General features: G+C 42.7%; 2 protein-coding genes and 1 pseudogene across 2 annotated transcripts; all 3 read right to left on the bottom strand.

Moving 5' to 3' along the window:
• LOC8077883 (subtilisin-like protease SBT1.5) lies at window positions 531-3,603 on the bottom strand. The gene has a single exon (XM_002444411.2). It carries the CDS (start codon window positions 3,277-3,279, stop codon window positions 862-864), a length of 2,418 nt encoding a protein of 805 aa, XP_002444456.1. The 5' UTR covers window positions 3,280-3,603; the 3' UTR covers window positions 531-861.
• Window positions 7,067-8,187, bottom strand: LOC8077882 (annotated as a pseudogene).
• Window positions 18,293-21,528, bottom strand: LOC8080635 (probable E3 ubiquitin-protein ligase RNF217). Its single transcript, XM_002444409.2, has 2 exons — window positions 20,592-21,528; window positions 18,293-18,479 (listed from the first exon to the last, which is right to left on the bottom strand). Exons 1-2 carry the CDS (start codon window positions 21,497-21,499, stop codon window positions 18,407-18,409), a joined length of 981 nt encoding a protein of 326 aa, XP_002444454.1. The 5' UTR covers window positions 21,500-21,528; the 3' UTR covers window positions 18,293-18,406.

The following is a 22,452-nucleotide window of genomic DNA, read 5'->3' as shown; positions in this document are numbered from 1 at the left end:
AGCGCAGCAAAAGCGAAGGCCCGGTCGTCAATGGTGGCCAAATGAAAGTTTCTACTAACAAAATCACAGTACTATAGTACCCCCAGCTGGCACGAAGCGGCCGTGACGAAACATGGCCACAGTCATCTGTCCCGAAAGCTGCTATTAATTAACGTCTCAATGACGGAAATGCAATGCTGGAGTAAAAGTCACACGAAGATATGGGGAGCAACCCTCTCTAGTCTCTACAGTAGTACTACCATCGAGTCAGTCAGGGCCATTGATTTTTTTGCCTACGGCGGTGCCTTTTGACAAAGCGCTCGCTGCACTCTGCACTCGTCACCCTGCTTGCTTCCCTCCATCTCCTCGCGAAAATTTCCCGGTTTAAAGGCCAATGAATGAATGAGTGAAAGCGGGATCCTACTTCAAGTACGCACTCACCCGAACCCCACTCATCATATGATCATATATCTCACTCACATGACGCGTCCATGTGAGCTCAGCCGAGGACGACGAGGGCCATTCAATCACAGCACTTGAAAGCCATTCCCTGCAAAAACCACACAAACACTGGTGGCCGACATGGCATGCTTCATCAGAAAACAGAAGCAAATGGTAGCAGCAGTCAAAGCAAGACGAGGAGAAATGGAGGAAGACGACCGGAGATCGACGAGCTCCAGACTTCCAGTATATAATAGCTTACGTAGTAGCTACCGATACAGCTCTTCCACGACCGTATTCTACAGCTAACAGCAACCTTAATTAATACAGAAAAGCTAAAAACCTTGAGGACTCACAAAGAACACTGAGACTGTGTTCTCCCCCACCTCCCGTCGATGGCCTCACCACAGCTCCGGCTCCATCCGCGGTCATCAGTACTAGTCACTGCAATGGCGCCTGCACCGTCACCACGATCGGGCTACGGACGACGTGCCTGCCGTCGCTCCACGTCAGCGCGCCGCTCCGCACCTGCGAGCTCCCGGGCTCCATCCTCTTCCCGGGCGCCGCCGCCACCGCGGCCTCCACCCGCACCGTGAAGCTCAGCCGCTGCCCGTCGCGCCGGAACGCCAGCTGCCGCGGCTGCACCGTCACGTTGCACCCCTCGGGGGCCTGGACCGACGCGCGGTACACCGCCTTCCCGCCCCCGCCCACGTTGGTCGCCGTCCGGATGAAGTGCGTCCTCATCGTCGTCGTCTCCCTGGCGCCGTCCGCCGCGGCGACGAACGTGGCCGACATCGACGGGTAGTTGAGGTTGCCCGCGTGCCCGGCGCGCCGCGCGCCGCGGCAGTCCGCCTGCCGCCGCGTGATGGCGCGGATGTTCTGCTCCGTGTAGTTGAGGTTGCACAGGAAGTTGACGTAGTCCCCCGGCCCGATGTCGTACACCAGACCCGGGTCCATGGCGCGCATCGGGTCCACGTGCCCGGCGCCGAAGTCGAACGCGCCGGCCACCGCGCCCGTCGACTCGTCCACCATCGTCCCGTTGCTGTTGTCCCTCACGTAGGCCGTGGTCATCAGCGCCGACTTGATCGCCGCGGGGCTCCAGGTCGGGTGCGCCGCCTTGAGCAGCGCGGCGAGCCCGGACACGTGCGGGCAGGCCATGGACGTGCCTGACAGGATGTTGAACTCGGTGCGGCGGATGTCCGAGGGAATGCCGGCCGGGCCGACGCCGCTGGGCCACGCCGCCAGGATGTTGAGGCCGGGAGCTATCAGGTCCGGCTTCAGGATCTCCGGGGATTGCGGGTTCGGGCCGCGCGCCGAGAACGCCGCCACCACCGGCGCCGGGTGCACGCCCAGGTGGGTGCCCTCGAACAGGATGGTACCCGTGGCGGGCCTCTGCTTGGTGGACGACGCGATGTACTTGCGGAGCCTGTCGCCCGCAGCCGCGCCGACGGCGGTCGCCGGAAGGACGTGGCAGTCGGCGACAAGGCCCTCGCCGTCGAACGCCCCGTTGGCTAGCACCATTCCGATGCCACCCGCGCGGTGGACCACGTCGCCCTTGGCGGCGCGCGAGTTCACGCCGCGGTCGCACACCACGATCTTGCCGTGCACTGCGGCTGGGTCCAGCGAGCCGTCGAGGCACATCGACGCCGAGTACCCGTCGGACGCGGACGAAGCTCCGCCGCCGCCGTCGCCGCTCGCCCCGGCGTACACCAGCTCGTACATCCTGCCGGACTCGAGCGCTGGCCCCCCGTACACGCTCACGCCGTCGAGCACCTGCCCGTCGCCGAGCCGCACATTGGCCGGGAACGCGCGGTCCATGGAGCCAGCCCCGACGGTGGCCATCCAGGGCGCCACATTGGTCACCGTGAGCCCACCGGGACCACCATTGCCGGCCGAAGCAGAGACGACGATACCGGCTTCGGTGGCGCCGAACGCCCCGATAGCAATCGCGTCGAGGTAGTACGGCACAACAACGCCACCGACGCTGAGCGAAACCACATCGACACCGTCGGCGACGGCGGCGTCGAAGGCCGCGAGAATGTCGGAGTCGAAGCAGCCACCCACCCAGCACACCTTGTACGCTGCCAATCGCGCCTTGGGCGCCATCCCGGCGGCCACGCCGCGCGCGTACCCAAGCGTGGACGCCGGGAACACGTACCTCCCCGCAGCGATAGACGCGGTGTGGGTGCCGTGCCCGTCGGTGTCGAGCGGGGACCTGACCTCCGCCGTCTCATTCATGCGTCCCGAGGTGGCCTCGTACCCCTTGGAGAAGAACCGCGCACCGACGAGCTTGCGGTTGCAGGCGCTGGGCGGGAACCCGGGCCCGGACGCGCACACCCCGCGCCACCGGCTCGGGACCGGGCCCAGCCCGCGGTCGTGGAAGCTGCGGTGCGCGGGGGAGATGCCGGTGTCGACGATGGCGATGACCAGGTCAGCCCCGAAGTCGGAGTCCGCGAGCAGCGCCGACGGCGGGGAGGACAGCAAGCCGAGGAACCTCGGGGACCGCGTGGTGGCGAGCTGCCGCACGCGCTCGGGCACCACGGCCGCCACCCCGGGCGCGGACGCCAGCGCTTGGGCGGCCGCGGGGGACATCCGCGCGGAGAACCCGTGGAAGGCGGCCGAGTAGGTGTGGATCAGCGGGCCCCCTTCCGGCCACCCCGCGCCATCGCCGGCCGCCGCCAGCACCGCCGCCTCGTACCAGTGCGCGTGCGTCGGGTACACCGACGGCTTCGCGTCGGCGTCCACCCGCACGATGTACGTCCGCTCCAGTCCATCTGCCTCTCCCCCTCCCCCGCCCGCCACAGCCGCAAGAACCAGTAGCGGCAGCAGGACGGGATAGTAGTGCGGCGGCGGCGGCATTGCGCGGGTGCCGGATCGGGACGATTGGGGACAAGAGCGAGGCGAAGTGGGAAAGCGGAAAAGCGAGGAGGCGCCTCGCTGCCACCTCGGGTAAAGAAGAGGGAGGGCGGGGGAGGTCAGGTGGCCAGGCCAGATGCGATGCGCTGGTGGTGTGCAGTGCAAGAGTGCGGTACGGGGAGGCAGAGACGGGACGGGGTGAGCTGAGTGGCGACGCGGCGCGGCCGTGGATGCGGCCGGACTGGGAGACGCAGTGAGGGGGTGAGGCTGAGGCTGAGCGAGCGAGAGGAGAGGAGAGGGGGGGGAGTGGAGGAGGATGGGTGGATGGGCCGGCGCGGGCGTGGGCCACCGCGTGTTTGGACGCCGGATCAGCGGCTTGTTTGTACGCGCGCGCTTGTGGGCTGCTGCTGCTGCTACTGCTACTCGGTGGTCACGGGTGGAAAGGGAAGGACGACGGTTTGAAATAGAACGCCAAGGTAGATTTGGAACCTGTAAAACTCTGCGATATTCACCGTTCAGGACAGCGCATGTCCTGCCTGATACCTTTATACGGAGTAACAGTGTATATGCTAGTACCAGTCTGCACTAACGTATAAACATAAAATGTGATGACTTTTGAGTTTCTTGAAGGGATAAATACTACTACTGTCTGTGACTGTGTAATGCGATGGGGCATTGCTGGAGTCAACTTGTGTGCACTGTTTTGCCATCTTCGTCCACATCATCGATTTGGAGCGATCACTGTTGGAGTGGCTAGGAACGGGTGCAGCAAGATGCAAGCAACAGGAATCCAATCAAAGGCATGCACAGCCGCTCGCTTACCACTTCCAGCGCAAAAGACACACGTAGAAATGAAATGACTGTATGCCAGGGTACGTCCCATCCAGCCATTGCTCGCATCTCAGTCATAGCTGGTGGCCACCAAGACCTCCACGAGCTTGAGGGGAATCGCTCGAGTGCCGAGTGCGAGTAGTGCGCAGAAGCCAGCAAAGCTACCACAAGATCTTGGCAAACAACATCTCGCGTTCCTCGCTGTAACCGAAATGCCCAATTACCCAAAGCACAAGTAATTAAAGGGTGAAAAGCACGAGGATTACTTGTTCGCAACTCACACAGCATAGCTGACGAGCCCGCCGTCTTCTATTGCTTGTGCAAAACTGCCCACCCGTGCTTCGGACAAGCATTCGTGGCGCCGGCGCCCTCGCGCGTTCATCTGGATAGCCGAGGGAAATCGAGGCAAGAAGCACAGCTACACCAGTAGAACGGAGTATTTAGTTCGGCTCAACTGTTGATTTACCAACATCTCATAGATTTTAGCACGTTTTGTGGCTTCTCCAGCTCCGACTCCTCCGACACCGAGCCATAGGCAGAGGAGCCCTTCCAAGCTTGACTTATTAATAAAAAAAATATATAATTTCTTTGTGAGAAAAATAGTCTTCGCTGATAGTTTTGGTTTTCTACAGACAGGCTCCCACGTTAATTCGGCCTATAATTTGAGTGACTCAACCGCAAAGCATCTGTCTTTGTGCTTCATTCTACATGTCTCGAGCCATATCTGCAGAGATCCCTCCTATATATACACACATGCCTAATGTATATCTGAATCTGTATACAATATAAAACAAATGAACCAGCCGATTTCAGTCCCTCTACAGGGTAGAGTAACTCCTACCAGGTTCATCGTTGTGAACTTTAGACTGGAAAGTGCATGGGCACAATGTAGCACAAAGGAAACAACGTCAACAGCAAATGCTGGAAGGTAGACATGATTCAACCAACCGACTGTAATTTAGAATACTATGAATTGATTTCCCTGTGTAAATCGCAAATTCAACAGCCGATCATAAATGTTGCTCACATGTAGTCATGAAATCGTCTTCTTGATTACTTCTATCACAAATCAGGGTATTGGATTGATTTGTGATGCTTTTTGCGTTTTCTGACCATACTGATGCAATTGTCGTTCTGTTCAGCTCACAGGGTTGAGGAAATAAAAAAGATAAAAGACCTATATATAATTTCCCATGTCAGTATCAAATAGATTGTCCTGTTAATGCAACTACCCCGTATGTACTGCATCGTAAAATTCCAAGCACTGTCAAACTCAGCTTAAGTTAAAGAAAAGTATCATGTCGGCATGTTACTGGAGACAAACACCATGCATGAGAACAATATTCCAAAGTACTGTAGAGAGGTTATCAGACTATCCATGGACCATGGTTCACATGGGACTAGAGAAACCATACTGATAGCAACATCAATACCTACTCCATTCTTGAAACCCTCATCATGTATCAGCTCCCATTGCTTAACGAAGCCACAGGAGAACTCGAAGCCAAACCTGCAATTGATCAAACGTACTTTGAAATGTCAACAGTAACTACAAGGTAAAACATAATTTTAATTTTTCCAATTTTCTGCATTGAGAGCTGACTGCTTCGACTCAACAATAACCAGGGCTGTACCAAAGATCTTAAGTCCTCTCATTATAATTTTTTCCTCAAATCTCTGCTGTGAACTGTTTGTGCTTTATGAATATAAAGCAGGGGGGAACCCTTTTTGTCAAAAATAAAATAAAATATTTTTTTCCTCGTATTGTAACTTCTCATTAGGGGTTTAATGGCACAGTGTCGTGTTGTAAGCACAAATTACACAACATAGCAATGTAACTTTTGACAAGCTACTTTTGTAAACTAGATTGAGATACAAGTGTTGAGAAGACATGTCAAATTAGGCAAAATGTTTTTCCGTAGCCCTGTTGTATTTTTTTTCTATTTCCAAAATTTGCAATGTGACAATGGACAAAAACCAGTATACACAGCAGCATGAAAGGAGTATATGCAGGAGAAGATTCACAAGCTTGCCCCTTAAAATCAGAAACAGTGAGTTCATGGTAACTCTAACAATAAAGTGATCAAAACAATAACTACCATAATATAGCACTTACCACTCCAAAAATTGTCCACTAAACAAAGGTAACAATTCTATACCAGTTAATTTAATCTGTGAAGCACTAAGTCTCAAATGCAGCAAATGATTTGACTGACAAGAAGGTACCGAGGTAGTGAACAATTGGCCTTTGTTGCTCCTCAGTAGTTGTACGCAGAGCTAGTTTTCAGTTTAACCAGAGAAGACCAAGTCTACGCATAACATTCTTTGTCTACAGCACAAGTTACCTTTTCCGACAAAGGCAAAGCTCACACAAATAAACTAAACAAACTGAACGCTAATGTTAAGACCAGTATAAAACCAAATGCCAAAATGGACCTACACTGATAAGGAGACACTTAGTACTATCATTATGTCAAGCAGCTAAACGTTCTCTCTCCACAGTAAGAGATATGCAGTGGTGGCAGAACTACAAAGCCACAACTCTAGTTCTCAGTTTCCAGTTCAAAGATTCAGAAACAAAGAAATGATCTGAGAAATGCTAGAAGTCCACATTACACAACAAGGCATGAAACACCGCAAAAGAAGCATTTCCCTGCAAAATAGGCCCTGTTTGGATCCCATCCTCATAGTGATTATAGATAGCGAAACAGAATCCAAATTCTAAATTAAAAAAAACAGAGGTGTTTGGATCTCAATCTCACAGTGATTATTTCCTTTGCACTGTGAGAATCTCCAAATTGCAAGGTTTGGGTAGATATTTGGATCCCAGAATCTCATTCTACAATCCAAGTGTTTGGATCTCGATCTCATTTTTTAGGAGATCCAAACAGAGGTAATATTTTACCTCAATAATTTCTCAATCAAGTAACAGCAAAATGAAATAGCACACAATTTGATCACACGCATAACATGTCACAAGATTGTGAAGTGCTACATAAATAGTTTAAATCGGAGCAAGACATACCAAATAATCAAGCACATTCGATTAAGTTGAAAACAAAGCCACCTGAGCCTCCTAGCATCAATCCTCAAGATCAGAGTATTAAGAGAGAGAAAGGGACATGCATGATTGATGATTCATTGTTCCAATGGAAATCCAGATAAACTACACTAGCGAGCATCATTCACACCTGTTTCATGCCCCAGGACAGCCGTCATGTATCAGCTGCCATTGCTGACCGCATCCATAGCAAAACTCATACCCGCACCTGCACAATCGAATCAAACAAGGACAATGTACTAATGAAATACAAAAGGTTGACTGAGGCCACGACGACGGCAATCAGATTGGTTAGTTTTCCACACTGTAAACAAGAAGCAACCTTTACCTGCAGGTAATGTGCAGGCAGCCACTGGACTTCTCCACGTAGAACCTGCAGCGCGGGCAACGCTTCCAGTTGCCCTCCCGGGCGGCCTTCACGAGCAGCAGGTCCTCCCGCGCGCGCTCCCCCTCACCGAGCCGCTCAAACTCCTCACAGGTCACGCCGGCGTGCCACGGCACCGCGCACCGCGCGCAGAACAGCCGGCGGCACCCGTGGCACTCGGACTGGGTCACGCACTCCTCGCTGTCGTCGTCGGCCACCATCATCTCGGAGCAGTCCGGGAACGGGCAGTAGGTGCGGCGCGCGCCGAGGAACAGGGACTCGCAGAGCTTGGCGCACCAGCGCTCGAAGACCTCGGAGGGGAGCGCGCCGCGGCAGAGCTCCGGATCGAGCGCGGCAGCGCAGGACGCGTCGGGGCACCGCACCACGGCGCCACCGCCGCCGCACTCGAGCTTGGCGCGGACGTGCCCGGACAGGCACGCGCCGCAGAATGCGTGCGCGCAGGCGGCGCCGCCGCGGTGCGCCGCGGTGCGCCGCGGTGGGCGCCATGGGCTCCATGCAGATGCTGCAGGGGTGGTGGTGCTGCTGCGCCCCGTCGGCTCCCGCCATTCTGCCGTGGGCGGCACAGGGAAGGGAGGGGGAGGGAGACGAGAGGTCCAGCGAGCCGGTGCGTGGAACCGGCGGGAATCCCTCCGGCTCACCGGCTTCCTTTTGCGAGGAATCTCTCTGCCTGCAACTTCTTTTGCAGGATCGGATGCGGGTTTGGGTTCTCAGGTTCAGTTTGGATTTTAAGGGGGCACTTCCGTCTTTTTCCTGAGGTGTTAGGCTTCATGGGAAGGAACGAGAAGTGCAAAAGGCTGCATGCAGTGCAGGTCGTGCCGTCGTGGAAATCTACCTACTTTTTCGAAATAATCTTTATCTGTCCTTTGGAATACTCCTAATTTTTTGCGTAGATAGGGCTGGTTTAGATCAAAAGGTTTTTAAATTTTGACACTTAACACTTTTGTTTGTACTAGCAAATATGTCCGTACGTTGCAACGGAAGAAAAACATCAAATGGTCATAAAAATGGTGACATAATATTACATATCTATTTATATTTATCTTTTTTATGAAATTTAAAGTCCATAATTTATTTTATTGATAACCATGACATCTACGGTATAAGATAGTTAATATTTACAATATTATGTAGCTTGGAGACATATTTATTTAATAATAATACTAGTAGTATTATATTAAAACATGAGAAGTTTGTTGCTAGCTTTATTTTTTTTATTTAGATTAGGATTCCTATAAATATGATATATCAGTTAAATGTATATAGATTATAAATATATAGGCTTAATTATGAAGTGTTCATATGATATAACAATACATCGTGCAAAGGTAGTGGAATTATCTATTTTATATTTTTACACACTTAAATTGATGCTAAACTATTTAGCAAGCATAAATTTAGGTAAATTAGTAAATCAGTGAGATATGCAGGAATGGTGCTAGAACTTTTACCACAAATCAAACATCATATTAAATAGGCTACCATAAATTTTTTATAATAATTGGAGCAAGATAACTACTCCCTCCATCCCAAATTGTAAGTCATTCCAAAAATCTTAGAGAGTCAAAGTATTTTCACGTTTGACCAAAATTATAGAGTGAAATACTAAGATTTGTAATGTAAAGTGAGTATACTATGAAAATATAATTAAGGAAGAATCTAATGATATTTAGTTGGTATCATAATAATAATTATTTTATCATATAAATTTGGTCAAACTTTGAAAAGTTTGACTATCCAAGATTCTTGAAATGACTTACAATTTGGGATGGAGTACAATTTAAATTTTACATTAAAAAACATAGGCATGCATCTCTAGCAAAAAAATATACTAAAATTTGTAATATTTTTTGTTTACTTCCTCCATCCCAAATTTTAAGTCATTCCAAAAATCTTAGAGAGTCAAAGTATTTTCACGTTTGACCAAAATTATAGAGTGAAATACTAAGATTTGTAATATAAAGTGAGTATACTATGAAAATATAATTAAGGAAGAATCTAATGATATTTAGTTGGTATCATAATAATAATTATTTTATCATATAAATTTGGTCAAACTTTGAAAAGTTTGACTCTCCAAGATTCTTGAAATGACTTACAATTTGGGATGGAGGGAGTACAATTTAAATTTTACACTAAAAAACATAGGCATGCATCTCTAGCAAAAAAATATACTAAATTTTGTAATATTTTTTGTTTACTACATAGATCTACATATGTGGATCTGAACAAATTTTGTTTTGTAATTTTTAGATTTTTTATGAATTTCTACGCATTTATCAATTTTCAGCTGATATAAAGAATAAAAGAAAAGGTAAATTAATAGGACAAACACTTTGTACCTATTTTTTGTTTACTGCATGAATCTACATAAATGGAGCTGAATAAAATTTGTTTTGTAATTTTTAGATTTTTTATAATTTACTATACATTTATTAATTTTTAGCCAAATTAAAGAATAAAAGAAAAGAAAATTAATAGGATATAAGAGATTTTGCATTAGAAACCCTGAAAAAAAAATTATTTTTTTCTCTTCTACAAGCACGGTAGAGGCTAGCCGAAATATAAACCGAAGATTTTGCATTGGGAACCTAGAAAATATTATATTTCTTTTTTCTCTCCTACAACCCTTAAACGGACGGAGACCGATTCTGGCCGAGACGGGGGTAGAAGAAAATTACGGGCAGACTGAAATTTTTATAATTTATTAGTAGATATAGATTTGATAATTATTATCTAACCATAAACTAACTAGGTTTAAAATATTTGTCTCGTAAATTACAGATAAACTATATAATTAGTTATTTTTTTATTTATATTTAGGTCCTATTGACACAGCTCAGCTTCACTAGTGACGTTTTTTTAGAAAAGAGCTTCATGAGTAACTTTTTAGGTAAAATTAAGCTGTTTTGAAAAAGTTATTTGATAAAATAGCTTCACTCGAACCTTCATGCATGGGAGAAAGAAAGAAATGGGAGAGAGAGCTAGGATAAGATGTTTTTTTAGCTTCAACTTGTATCTTTGTGAGAGGAGAAGAAAAATAGCTTCATCCATAAAACTGTTTTAGAAAAAAAAGTATTTGGCTAAAAAAAACAGTTCACTGACTCACTGTGCCAAACAGGTGCTTAATGGTTCATGTATATGCCGCAAAATTTAATATGATTGGGAATCTTGAAAAAAAATAGATTTTGGGGTAAACTAAATAAGGCTTAGATTAATTTCCAACGTATCAAGCCATTTTTTTAGACCTTATTTAGTTCATCCAAAAACCAAAAACTTTTCAAGATTCTCTATTATATCAAATCTTGCGGAACATGCATGGAGTATTAAATATAGACGAAAACAAAAATTAATTGTACAGTTTGCCTGTAAATCACGAGATGAATCTTTTGAGCCTAGTTAGTCCATAATTGGATAATATTTGTCGAATAAAAACAGAAATGCTACGGTACCGAAATCAAAAAAATTCGGAACAAGGCCTTATGTAGTGAGGCTTGAACGAAAAAGGAGCAAACGTTAACGCCGTTGGAATATTTTCAGTTTGAATTTGGTAGATGAACAATGAGAAATCATACGGGATATCATTCTTTATGCTAAGATTCTTGACATGACCAGTCCTAAGGATGTTTTATACAAATATAATTGCTAGCTAAAGTTAGTCAAAATTAGTTTTAGTACATTCAAAAGGTAGAGCTAATAGCTGGATGATTTTTTAGCCAATTGTTCAACTAGTAGTTAAGACAATCATAGCTAATTTGAGCTAATTTTTACATAGCTAGTAACTAGTCATGTATATCCAAACAATACCCTTAGTCAAGTTTATAGTCCTGTAATGTTTACATATTAGCTCTTAGTAGATTCCAGCTTTCTTTTATATCAAACTAATTGATTAGTTATTAGTTGATGAAATGTGAACTAAAAATTATTCACTTATTAGTCCACTTGTTTGCACAGTCTAGATGACTAAACAATTAGTTATGGACACATACCCAAATAGATCTTAGAAAACTAGACCAGTTCAAAAAAAGAGATCTCCTTTTCCTATAATCACGATATATATAATGGGATCGGATAGAAAATAGCTCGAGGAGATTCCTATCTAATCCCCTCTCTCTATATTTTTCTACATCCAATGATAATTGGAAATACTGTGGCAATTTTGATAACACCAAACTCGGAGTAGCCTAAATTGGCATATATAGAGCCTACCTACTAGATGTGTCTAACTAGAGAGAAGAACTCAGTGTTTAGCTCATCATAGCATGGCTTAATGGAGATAATTGACTTAAATAACTCATTTTCTTGTTAAAAAACATACTCCCTGGTGGTATGATTCTAGGCATTCATTTGTTAACTTTCGACATTGGGGAAATTGAAGGAGTAGTTTTTTTAATCAGATTTAAGCTTAGACACAAAGAACACGATTTTAAATTTAATTTGATATCAGTTTATGGCCCAGCACAGGTAGATTAAAAGGCAAAATTCTTGTCTGAGCTAGTACGGATTTGTTTCTATTCTTGTAGGTGGTGACTTTAATATTATCCGCGGGCCTGACGAGAAAAATAATGATCATTATAATGATAGATGGCCATTTATGTTTAATGCTGTCATTGACAGTCTGAACCTAAGAGAAATAAAGTTGTCAGGAAGAAAATTCACTTGGGCAAATAATATGCCAAACCAAACTTTTGAAAGGTTAGACAGAGTCTTAGTATGTACAGACTTTGAAGCACAGTTTACTCATACCTCTGTGCAGGCACTGAATAGAGAAATTTCTGATCATACACCACTCTTAGTCTCTACAAATAATGCTTCGTCAACTTTTCAAACTCAATTCAAATTTGAGTTGGGTTGGTTGTTGAGAGACGGCTTTTGTGAGATGGTGGCGGATATTTGGCAGAATACTACGGTTTCTGGTTCGCCGATAGAAAGGTGGCAAATGAAAATTAGAAGATTAAGACAACAGCTTAGAGGTTGGGCAAAACACGTGAGTGGACTGTACAAAAAAGAGAAAATTTTTTTATTAAACAAACTAGATGAGCTGGATAAAAAGGCAGAGCTGGTGGAGTTGAATGAATCTGAAAGAAATTTAAAACATGTTCTAAATGAAAGATTGGCAGAACTCTTGAGGGAGGAGGAGCTTAAGTGGTACCAAAGGGCTAAAGTGAAGCACTTGTTGGAAGGTGACACTAATACTAAGTACTATCACTTATTAGCCAATGGTAGGCATAGGAAAACTCATATTTTTCAGCTTGACGATGGGGAAAGTATTATAACTGGTGATGCTCAACTTAAACAGCATATTACCAGTTATTACAAAAACTTGTTCGGTCCGTCTGATGCCTCTCTAATTTCATTAGATGAATCACAGACGGTGGACATACCTCAAGTCTCAGATCTGGAAAATGAGTTGTTAATTGCACCATTCTTGGAGGAGGAAGTTAGAATAGCTATTTTCCAAATGGAACATAATAAAGCACCTGGTCCGGATGGCTTTCCTCCGGAGTTTTATCAAGTTTTTTGGGAGCTAATTAAAAATGATTTGATGGCTTTGTTCTCAGATTTTTATCAGGGAACACTACCTCTAAATCGTTTGAATTTTGGTAATATTATTTTGTTACCTAAAAAAGCTGAAGCAAGGGTAATTCAACAATATAGGCCTATCTGTTTGTTGAACGTCTCTTTTAAAATCTTCACTAAGGTGGCGACAAATAGACTTACCACAGTGGCCCAAAAACTGATAAGATCGACTCAGACAGCCTTTTTGCCAGGAAGAAATATCATGGAGGGTGTTGTGATTCTGCATGAAACTATTCATGAATTACATAAAAAAACAAGATGGGGTGATTTTTAAAATAGACTTTGAGAAAGCTTATGACAAAGTAAATTGGGATTTCCTACAACAAACTTTAAGAATGAAATGTTTTTCTCACAAATGGTGTGAGTGGACAAAACACTTTACACAAGGCGGTAACGTTAATATCAAGGTTAATGACCAGTTAGGACCTTATTTCCAGTCTAAAAAAGGCTTAAGGCAAGATGACCCCATGTCGCAAATACTATTTAATATAGTGGTGGATATGTTGACCATACTAATTGCTAGAGCAAAAGATGCAGGCCAAGTAGAAGGTGTTATCCCACATCTCATCGAAGATGGTTTATCCATCCTCCAGTATGCGGATGACACAGTGATATTTATGAGCCATGATGTTGAGAAAGCTATCAATATGAAACTATTATTAAGCACGTTTGAACAACTATCTGGCTTAAAGATAAACTTTCGTAAAAGTAAAGTCTTTTGTTTCCGTAGAGCAAAAGATCACGAAGAGTTCTATTCGCAACTGTTTGGGTGTGTTTTGGGAAAATACCCGTTTAGATACTTGGGACTTCCTATGCATTACAGGAAGCTGCACAATAAGGACTGGAAATCTATCGAGGAACGCATTGAAAAAAGACTTAGCGGGTGGAAAGGTAAAATGCTAACAACTGGTGGTCGGTTAGTTCTCATAAATTCGGTGCTGTTAAGTCTACCGATGTTTTATGATGTCTTTTTTTGAACTACCAAAGGGTGTGTTGGAGAAATTGGATTGTTTTAGGTCTCGTTTTTACTGGCAGAATGATCAACACAAAAGAAAATACCGATTAGTCAAATGGGAAATTATGTGCTAGCCTAGAGATCAAGGAGGGCTTGGAATCCAAAACTTAAAAATTCAAAACAAATGTTTGCTTAGTAAATGGTTGTTCAAGTTATTAAATGAGGATGGTTTATGGCAAGAGTTGTTACGAAACAAGTATATTAAGAATAAGACCATAGGAAGTTGTGAAAAAAAACCGATGGACTCGCATTTTTGGAAAAAGTCTAATGAAAGTGAAAGACACTTTTTTAGAACTTGGACATTTTAATGTAAAAGATGGGTCCCAAACCAGATTTTGGTTTGATACTTGGGTGGGTAACAAACCTCTAAAAGATAAATTCTCTGCATTGTTTAATATCGTTAGAAGGAAGCAAGATTCTATTGCAACTATTTTGAGTTCTCCCAACTTAAACATCTCCTTCAGGAGGAATCTAGTGGGCAGAAACTTAGATAACTAGCGCCGAATTTTGGCTTCTCTACAACACTTAAACCTAATGCAGGGGAGAGATGTTTTTGTTTGGAGTTCAAAGTCCTCGGGAATCTTTACAGTCAAGTCAATGTATGTTGCTTTAATTAACAATGGGGAACGTGTCTCACAAGATATTTGGCAAACAAAGCTACCAATGAAAATTAAAATTTTCATGTGGTACTTAAAACGGGGTGTTACTCTAACAAAGGATAACTTAGCTAGGAGAAATTGGCATGGAGATAAATCTTGTGGTTTCTGCCATCTTTTAGAGTCAATTCAACACCTTTTTTCGATTGTTATTATGCCAAGTTTTTGTGGCGTTCCATACATTTACTTTTTGGGATTTCACCTCCACTGAGCATCAATGATTTGTTTGAAAATTGGTCAAAGTTGGGTAGTAAAAAAGTTAATTCATTGTTATTAACAGCAGCATCAGCCTTACTGTGGACAATATGGCTAACAAGGAATGAAATAGTTTTTGATAAATGCAAACCTAAGTCTCTTTTGCAGGTCCGAGGAACTCATTGGCTACGACAGTGGGCAATATTGCAGCGGCATGAAGATCTTAAAGAGCAGCAACTCGCCTGGAGACGTCGGCTTTAGCTTTCTTTAGTTGCAATGGTTGGCTTATGCACAGACATGTTGGTTTTGCTTAGTCAAAAACTGTTTTCCTTTTCCAGTAGTCGTGCTTGCAGCTGTAGATTGTACAGCAGATTTTTTTCTTTGAACATCCTGTAATTTTTGGTCTGATTCTATCTTTGGATAGATAAAGCCGGATATTTATTCTTTATCTAAAAAAATCTGGAACTTTGTTTTATCAATCCCCTATAGCAAACTTTATGGAAAAGGGGATCTGGTGGACATGCTCTCATAGGCTAGTCACAACACTTGTGCGTCGCCACCACTGATAACTTAGTCGGATCCAACCCCACCTCGGACTCATGCCACCACCGAGATCTGTTGCTGCCTAGCTAGGGCTCGTGCCGATCTTAGACTTCGCTTATGCTGGACCTCAAGAAGAAGAGAAGGAACTTATCCACCAAGGGTAGGTTAATGGCCAGGAAGCTAAATAGTGGATTCATAATGTTAGCTAGAAACCATAATAGAATGCTAGTTCTAACTAAAAATTTATTATTTCGGTGGTATTTCCTAAAAAATTAGGTTCTTTCATTGTTATAGATCGATCAGATTATTTTTCTTTCTTCCAAGAAAGCTCCTTTTATTAGACTGAAATCTCCACTAGGACTAAGGCCAGGTACTGTTTTTAGGAAGAAAAAAAGGGTACTCTTCGAGATGCTCTAAAAACTAAATAAATAAGAGCTCAAGTTTGCTTAACATTCATTTTCATTAATTTCTCAAAGCTGTGACACAACAAGGCCCAGCCATCTTTCATCTCCCAAAACTCCAGAAGCGAGTTCACTGAAACCATCCGTCTTCACATACTGTTTATAGTGTTATGACGATCCTGTCACTTCACGACGATGACACAAAGACGAAAAGATGATTGCTAATATATTTCTAGCATGATCCATTATCAAGTATGTAGCTTCCGTAACGTAACACCGTCTCATAATCCTGGGCAATTATTAGAATGAGATGAACTCCACGACATCCCACATCCGTAGCAAAACTGGAAGCCACACCTAGGAATAGGAAGGAGGAGAAACCGTCAAATATAGACCTTGTTTAGTCCTAAAAAATTTTACAAAATTTTTTAGATTTCCGTCACATCAAATTTTTAGATGCATGCATAAAGTACTAAATATAGACGAAAATAAAAACTAATTGCACAGTTTGGTCAGAATTGACGAGACGAATCTTTTGAGTCTAGTTAGTCTATGATTGGACAATAATTACCACAATCAAACGAAAAGTGCTACAGTGTCACGAAAAAATTTCAAGACGGAACTAAACAAGGCCTAAATGCTCAAGGAAAGAGACCACTAGTTGCTGTATGCACAACAAGGTTATAAACTTGTCTCACATGGACAACTAATAAGGCTCTGTTTAGATTTGAATTTTTTTGGCCAAAGTAGTAAACTTTTTGTGGTCAGAATTTTAGCTCAGAAGTCTGACGCACACGAAATATTTTAGGTATTTAGTTTGGGAAAGTTTTTTCTGACACAACTTGGGCTGCATGCAGTTGCAGTTGTCATTGGTAGGCTTCTATGGGAGTACGTGCACAGTATCAGACCCTGCAGCCTAAATTTTTGGCCCCAAATTTTTGGCCCCGTTTAGTTCCGAGGCCCCAATTCCACAAAATTTTTCCTCTTTGGACCAAAAAATTTTAAATCTAAACAGGCCCTAAACATATACTCCCTAACACACACATAACCATGGACTTGTTTAGTTCCCAAAAAATTTTACAAAATTTTTCAGATTCCCCGTCACATCGAATCTTTAGACGTATGCATGGAGTATTAAATATAGATAAAAATAAAAACTAATTGCACAGCTTGGTCGAAATTGACGAGACGAATCTTTTGAGCCTAGTTAGTCCATGATTAAACAATATTTGTCAAATACAAACGAAATTGCTACAGTGCTCATTTTGCCAAAAATTTTGGAACTAAACAAGGCCCATGATCAAGTAGGAAAAAGAATTTGTGAACCATTTCATTGCTTCTTAATTAGTTCTTGATACAAAAAGGATCACACGTAAAAAAGACAAATGAAATTACAATATTTGCTTTCTTGGTTAACATTGTCATAAATCAAATAAAATATACTACGATTGCATCACGTACGTCCGGCCATTTTTTTTTTGTTTCCACATAGTGCTGCCATATTACAAAGAGGAGAAAATCAATTGCAACAGTACGTAGGTTTAAATAGAAGAGATTGATCGATTCCATAAATCCGGCGCACCTAGCTAGTCAGAGAAAGAAAAACCCAAACCGCAGGAAGTTAGGACTGGAATGTAAAAAAAAACACCACTTAGGAGAAAGATTTTGATGTCGATGACGTACCCAACAATAACCCCAACATCCAAAATCCAACAGGGTTAAAAGTAAGACAGTAGCCCAAACACATACAAGCAGAATAAAACATTCCTTATAGTCCCAATCCGCTGGAGGAATCGAGTCTAATAGTGACACCATCTGGGAAATCAGGAGGGAGTAGTGTAGTATCCATGCCCAAAAACTTCAACGAGAAAACCTAAGCTATTACTAAAATCCGTTGCCGATTGATAGCCCGAGCGGCTGACGGAATTGCAGTCTTCTCTCACTACATCGCCTTGTTCGCTTGAGCTTATCAGTCAAATCTGTCAGCTATTTAATAGTATTTTTCTCTCATAACAAATCAGTTAGCAGTATTTTGTTCGCTTGAGCTTATCAGTCAAATATGTCAGCTATTTAATAGTATTTTTCTCTCATAACAAATCAGTCAGCAGTATTTTCTGATATGATAACACTAGTTGGGATATGGCATTTAGTTCCAGTTACAATCAGTTAATAAATTGAAAAACACTATTCTTTTTTTTTTGTTTTGAGGCTAGTCTCGCGGTGATTTTACGAGTTCTATAGACATTAGATAAGTTATCAACTTAGTAAATATGACATGACATAATATTAATAAAGAGAGACATTAATACTAATAAAGAGAGATGGTCAAAAGTTTCATGAAAATAAAATGAGTTTTATAGGATTAAAACTAATTAACATTTCAATACATAAGTCTTGAAAACTAGAACAAGAAACCTATATTGACAATGGCCTTATACTTAGATCCGAGATAGCATCCATCGGATCTCACGCTGTAGTGCAACGAGAATGAGTAATCCCCCACCTCTTGCCACATCCATAGCAAAACTGAAAGCCACACCTGCAAAATCGCGATACCATCAATTTTTTGTACAAAAAAATATTTTCAAGCGAAGGAAATGATACGAGGAAATTACAATGCTCCAAAAAAATCTCGACAAGAAACGATCATATATATAGCTCAATCCGACGACTGACGGAAGTTGAGTTTTAAAGTATTTGAATTTAAGTGTATATTGTTTTTTATTAACGAGACCACCCAGAGTCTCTCTAGTAGGATTAATTTGGGCTTGTCCAAAAATCATAAAGTACGGAGAAACTACATTTTTATGGTTTCAGCTTCTTGCCAAAATTGACTTCGGCCTATGCATTTTTGTCTTGATTTTGGTTTCTAAAGTCGTTTTCAAGTTGAATTTTTGATTTAACTGCTGGAGAAGCTACCATAAAATCATGCACAATAAGACCTTAATTCTCATCTTCTTCATCTTGGGCATTGTTTTGTTCCCAGAAAGTTTTGCAAAAAAAATCAGATTTTTTGTCATATTAAATCTTGTGATGAATGCATGGAGCATTAAATATAGATAAAAATAATAATTAATTGTACAGTTTGCCTGTAATTTGAGAGACGAATTTTTTGAGTCTAATTCGACTATAATTATACAATATTTGTTAAATACACGAAAGTATTATAGATTCATTTTGCAAAAAAAAAAATGGAACAAAGCAAGGCCTTCTTCTTTAAAAAGGCCTTTAGGCCTTGTTTACTTCCAATTTTTTTTGCAAAATATGAATAATGACGTTTTCGTTTGTATTTGACAAATATTGTCCAATCATAGACTAACTACGGTCAAAAGATTCGTCTCGTCAATTTCGACCAAACTGTGTAATTAGTTTTTATTTTCGGCTATATTTAATACTCCATACAAGCGTCTAAAGATTCAATGTGACGGAGAATCTGAAAAAATTTTGAATTTTCTGGGAACTAAACAAGGCCTTAATAGTTCTTGCACTGCAGTTGTAGTGCACTTCGTAAAAAAAAACGAATCCGTTCGACTGGAGTGCACATTTGAATCCGTGAAAAAAACAGTGCTACTGCTCCCATATTGATGACTAGGTTCTACAGTATTGTTACTGACGGTAAAGATTACTATCCGTCGCATCGTGTTTGGACATAGTACTTCTCTTCGTCTAAGGCTTGTTTAGTTCATCTAAAAACTAAAAAGTTTTCAAGGTTTCTCGTCACATTAAATCTTACAGTACACAGTTTACCTGTAAATCACAGTTTACCTGTAAATCACGAGATAAACTCTTTTATCCTAATTAGTTTATGATTAGACAATATTTATCATAAACAAACGAAAGTGCTACATTAACGAAATCTAAAAACTTTTCGCATCTAAACAAAGCCTAAAATAACGTTGTTGACGTTTTATTTGACTATCCAATTTTATTATAACCTTTTATATAAATATTATTTATTTTGATATGACTTATTTAATTATTAGAATTACTTTAATAATGATTTATTTATTTTAAAATTTACATAAAAAATTGAACAAAACGAACAAACATTATTGGTCAAAGTAAAAAACATTGGTCATTTTAAGACGGAAGGAATATATATATAATACTAAATATAGACATTTATAAAATTAAAAACATAGCTAGAGAGTAATTTGTGAGATGAATTTTAATTTTTTAAACTTAATTAGTTTATAATTAGACACTAATTATTAAATTAAATAAAAATCTACCATACTTTAACAAACCGTTCTTCGTTTTAGGCCTTGTTTAGGTCTAATTTTCTTTTTTAATTTTGATAGTACTTTCGTTTTTATTTGACAAACATTATCCAATTATAAAGTAATTATGTTTAAAAAATTCGTCTTACGGTTTACAAACAAATTGTATAATTAGTTTTTATTTTTATCTATATTTAATGTTTTATGTATGTGGCAGAAGATTTAATGTGACGAAAAAAATATTGAAAAGTTTTTTGTTTTTGGATGAATTTAACGTGACCTTATTTAACAAGTCCTGAATAAAAAAAAGGGAAAAAGCAATACTACGTGCACTTCAGAGTCAGTTTGACTGCAGTGCACATGTGAATCCGTGAAGAAACAGTGGTACTGCTCCCATATTGATGAATGATGAGATGGAACGTACGGAGTACCTGCAAGTAATGTGAAGGCAACCATCACGCTTCTCCACGAAGAACTCGCACTTGGGGCACCGCTTCCACTTCTCCCCCTTGGCCATCTCAAGCAGCATGGTGTCCTCGATGCCCCTGTCCCCCTTCCGGAGCTTCCTGTACTCGGTGCAGGTAGCGCCGGCGTGCCACGGCGCCACGTTGCACCTCGCACAGAAGAGCCGCCTGCAGCTCGGGCACTCCGCCTCGGCGACGTCGTCGCTGCCGTCGTCGTCCGCCAGCATCATCGCCGAGCAATCCTTGAAGGGGCAGTAGGTCCTCTTGGCCCCCAGCAGCATGGACTCGCACAGCGCGGCGCCCCACCGCTCGAAGACCTCGCGGGGCAGGATGCCCTGGCAGAGCTCCGGGTCCAGCACGCCGCCGCACCGCTCCTCGGGGCACCTGACGTCGGCGATCCTGTCCTGGATCTTGGCGCCCACGTAGCCCGCGAGGCAGCCGCCGCAGAAGGCGTGTGCGCAGCCCCGGCTGGCGCGGTGCGCGTCGGAGGGCGGCACCACGTCCATGCAGATCTTGCAGAACACGAGCGTCGCGGCGACGGCGATGGACGGCCGGGACGACGACGACGACGACGAGGTGTAGGCGCACTTACCTTTGCCGTGACCCGACGCGGCGGCGGCGGCGGCGTTGTCGCTAGTGGCAGCTGTGCTGCTGCGAGGTGGAGCGACCCGGGAGCGCGCCGTGGCCGCGATGGCGGAGGACATCATCACCTCCTGTAGCTGGAGCTCCGTGGCGTACTTCTCGTCGGATATCGGGAAGAGCTCGTCGTCCCCGGCGGCGCCAGCGTCGTTTCGCCCGTGAGCGAGGACGGAGAAGTAGAAGTCGTCAACGATGCCGACGAGGGCGGTGCTGGAACTGGAAGATCCGGCTGCCATTTCGTTTGAGAGAAGCAGGGGAGAAAGCGAAGGGGTTCCGATCCGGCCGTTCGCTAGACTGAGCACTGGCCGATTTATAGGTGCACATACTGCGGTACTGGAGCCTATATAATTTGCAAACCAAAACGTCGTTTGGTATCCGGAGTGGGAATTTGGAAAGCTGATGCTGGTTTTGAGGCTCGCATTCCGGATTTCTCCGTGTTTAGTTCACAAACAAAAAAAAAATTCACAACATCGTAGCATTTTCGTTTGTTTATGGTAATTATTGTCCAACTATGGACTAACTAGGTTCAAAAGATTTGTATCATAAATTCCGATCAAACTATGAATTAGTTTTTATTTTTGTCTATATTTAATACTTCATGCATGCCTCTAAAGACCGGATGTGATGGGAAATCTTGAAAAATTTTGGGTTTTAACTGGAAGTAAACATATCTACGAGGAAAAAAAGATACATAACCCCAAATTATATAGGATGAAATACTTCATCCCCAAACTATAAAATCGGATATTATATTTTATCCCCTAAACTTTCAAAACCGGTCAAATAACCCTCTCGAGTGATTTTAAGGGTGGTTTTATCTTTTTTATTTATTTATTTTCGCTGAATATTTAAAAAATTATAATAAATTATAGAAAAATTATAAAATAAAAACTCAATTTTATTGGACTTCTGATGAGTAGGTCTACACAGTGAATATATAATATGGTATACTTTGGTACAAAGTTTTTGCTGTATCTTTAAATATATGTTTTCTATAATTAATTCAAATAATTCATATATGTAGTTCCTATGGTCTAATTGTGGTAAAATTTTTATGGTGGGCTTATTATTGTATGATTGCACTATGGTAAAAATTCCATACTCATTGAATCATGTATAACTTAGTTATAGATAAATCATAGATTTAATAAGAATAAAGCTAAATAAATCTATAACTAAGTTATATGTG

The sequence above is a fragment of the Sorghum bicolor genome, chromosome 7, assembly GCF_000003195.3.
Source record: "Sorghum bicolor cultivar BTx623 chromosome 7, Sorghum_bicolor_NCBIv3, whole genome shotgun sequence".
Lineage (NCBI taxonomy): Eukaryota > Viridiplantae > Streptophyta > Magnoliopsida > Poales > Poaceae > Sorghum > Sorghum bicolor.
The sequence above is the reverse complement of the archived record's forward strand: the minus strand, read 5'-3'. Positions and strand labels throughout refer to the sequence as shown.

What these genes read in the sequence shown, in the direction of transcription:
- LOC8077883 (XM_002444411.2), bottom strand. Translation starts at nt 3,279, where the DNA reads ATGCCGCCGCCGCCGCACTACTATCCCGTCCTGCTGCCGCTACTGGTT.
- LOC8080635 (XM_002444409.2), bottom strand. Translation starts at nt 21,499, where the DNA reads ATGGCAGCCGGATCTTCCAGTTCCAGCACCGCCCTCGTCGGCATCGTT. An exon ending in TGCCTTCACATTACTTGCAG is followed by an intron (nt 18,480 to 20,591) that starts GTACTCCGTACG and finishes GCGATTTTGCAG; the next exon opens with GTGTGGCTTTCAGTTTTGCT.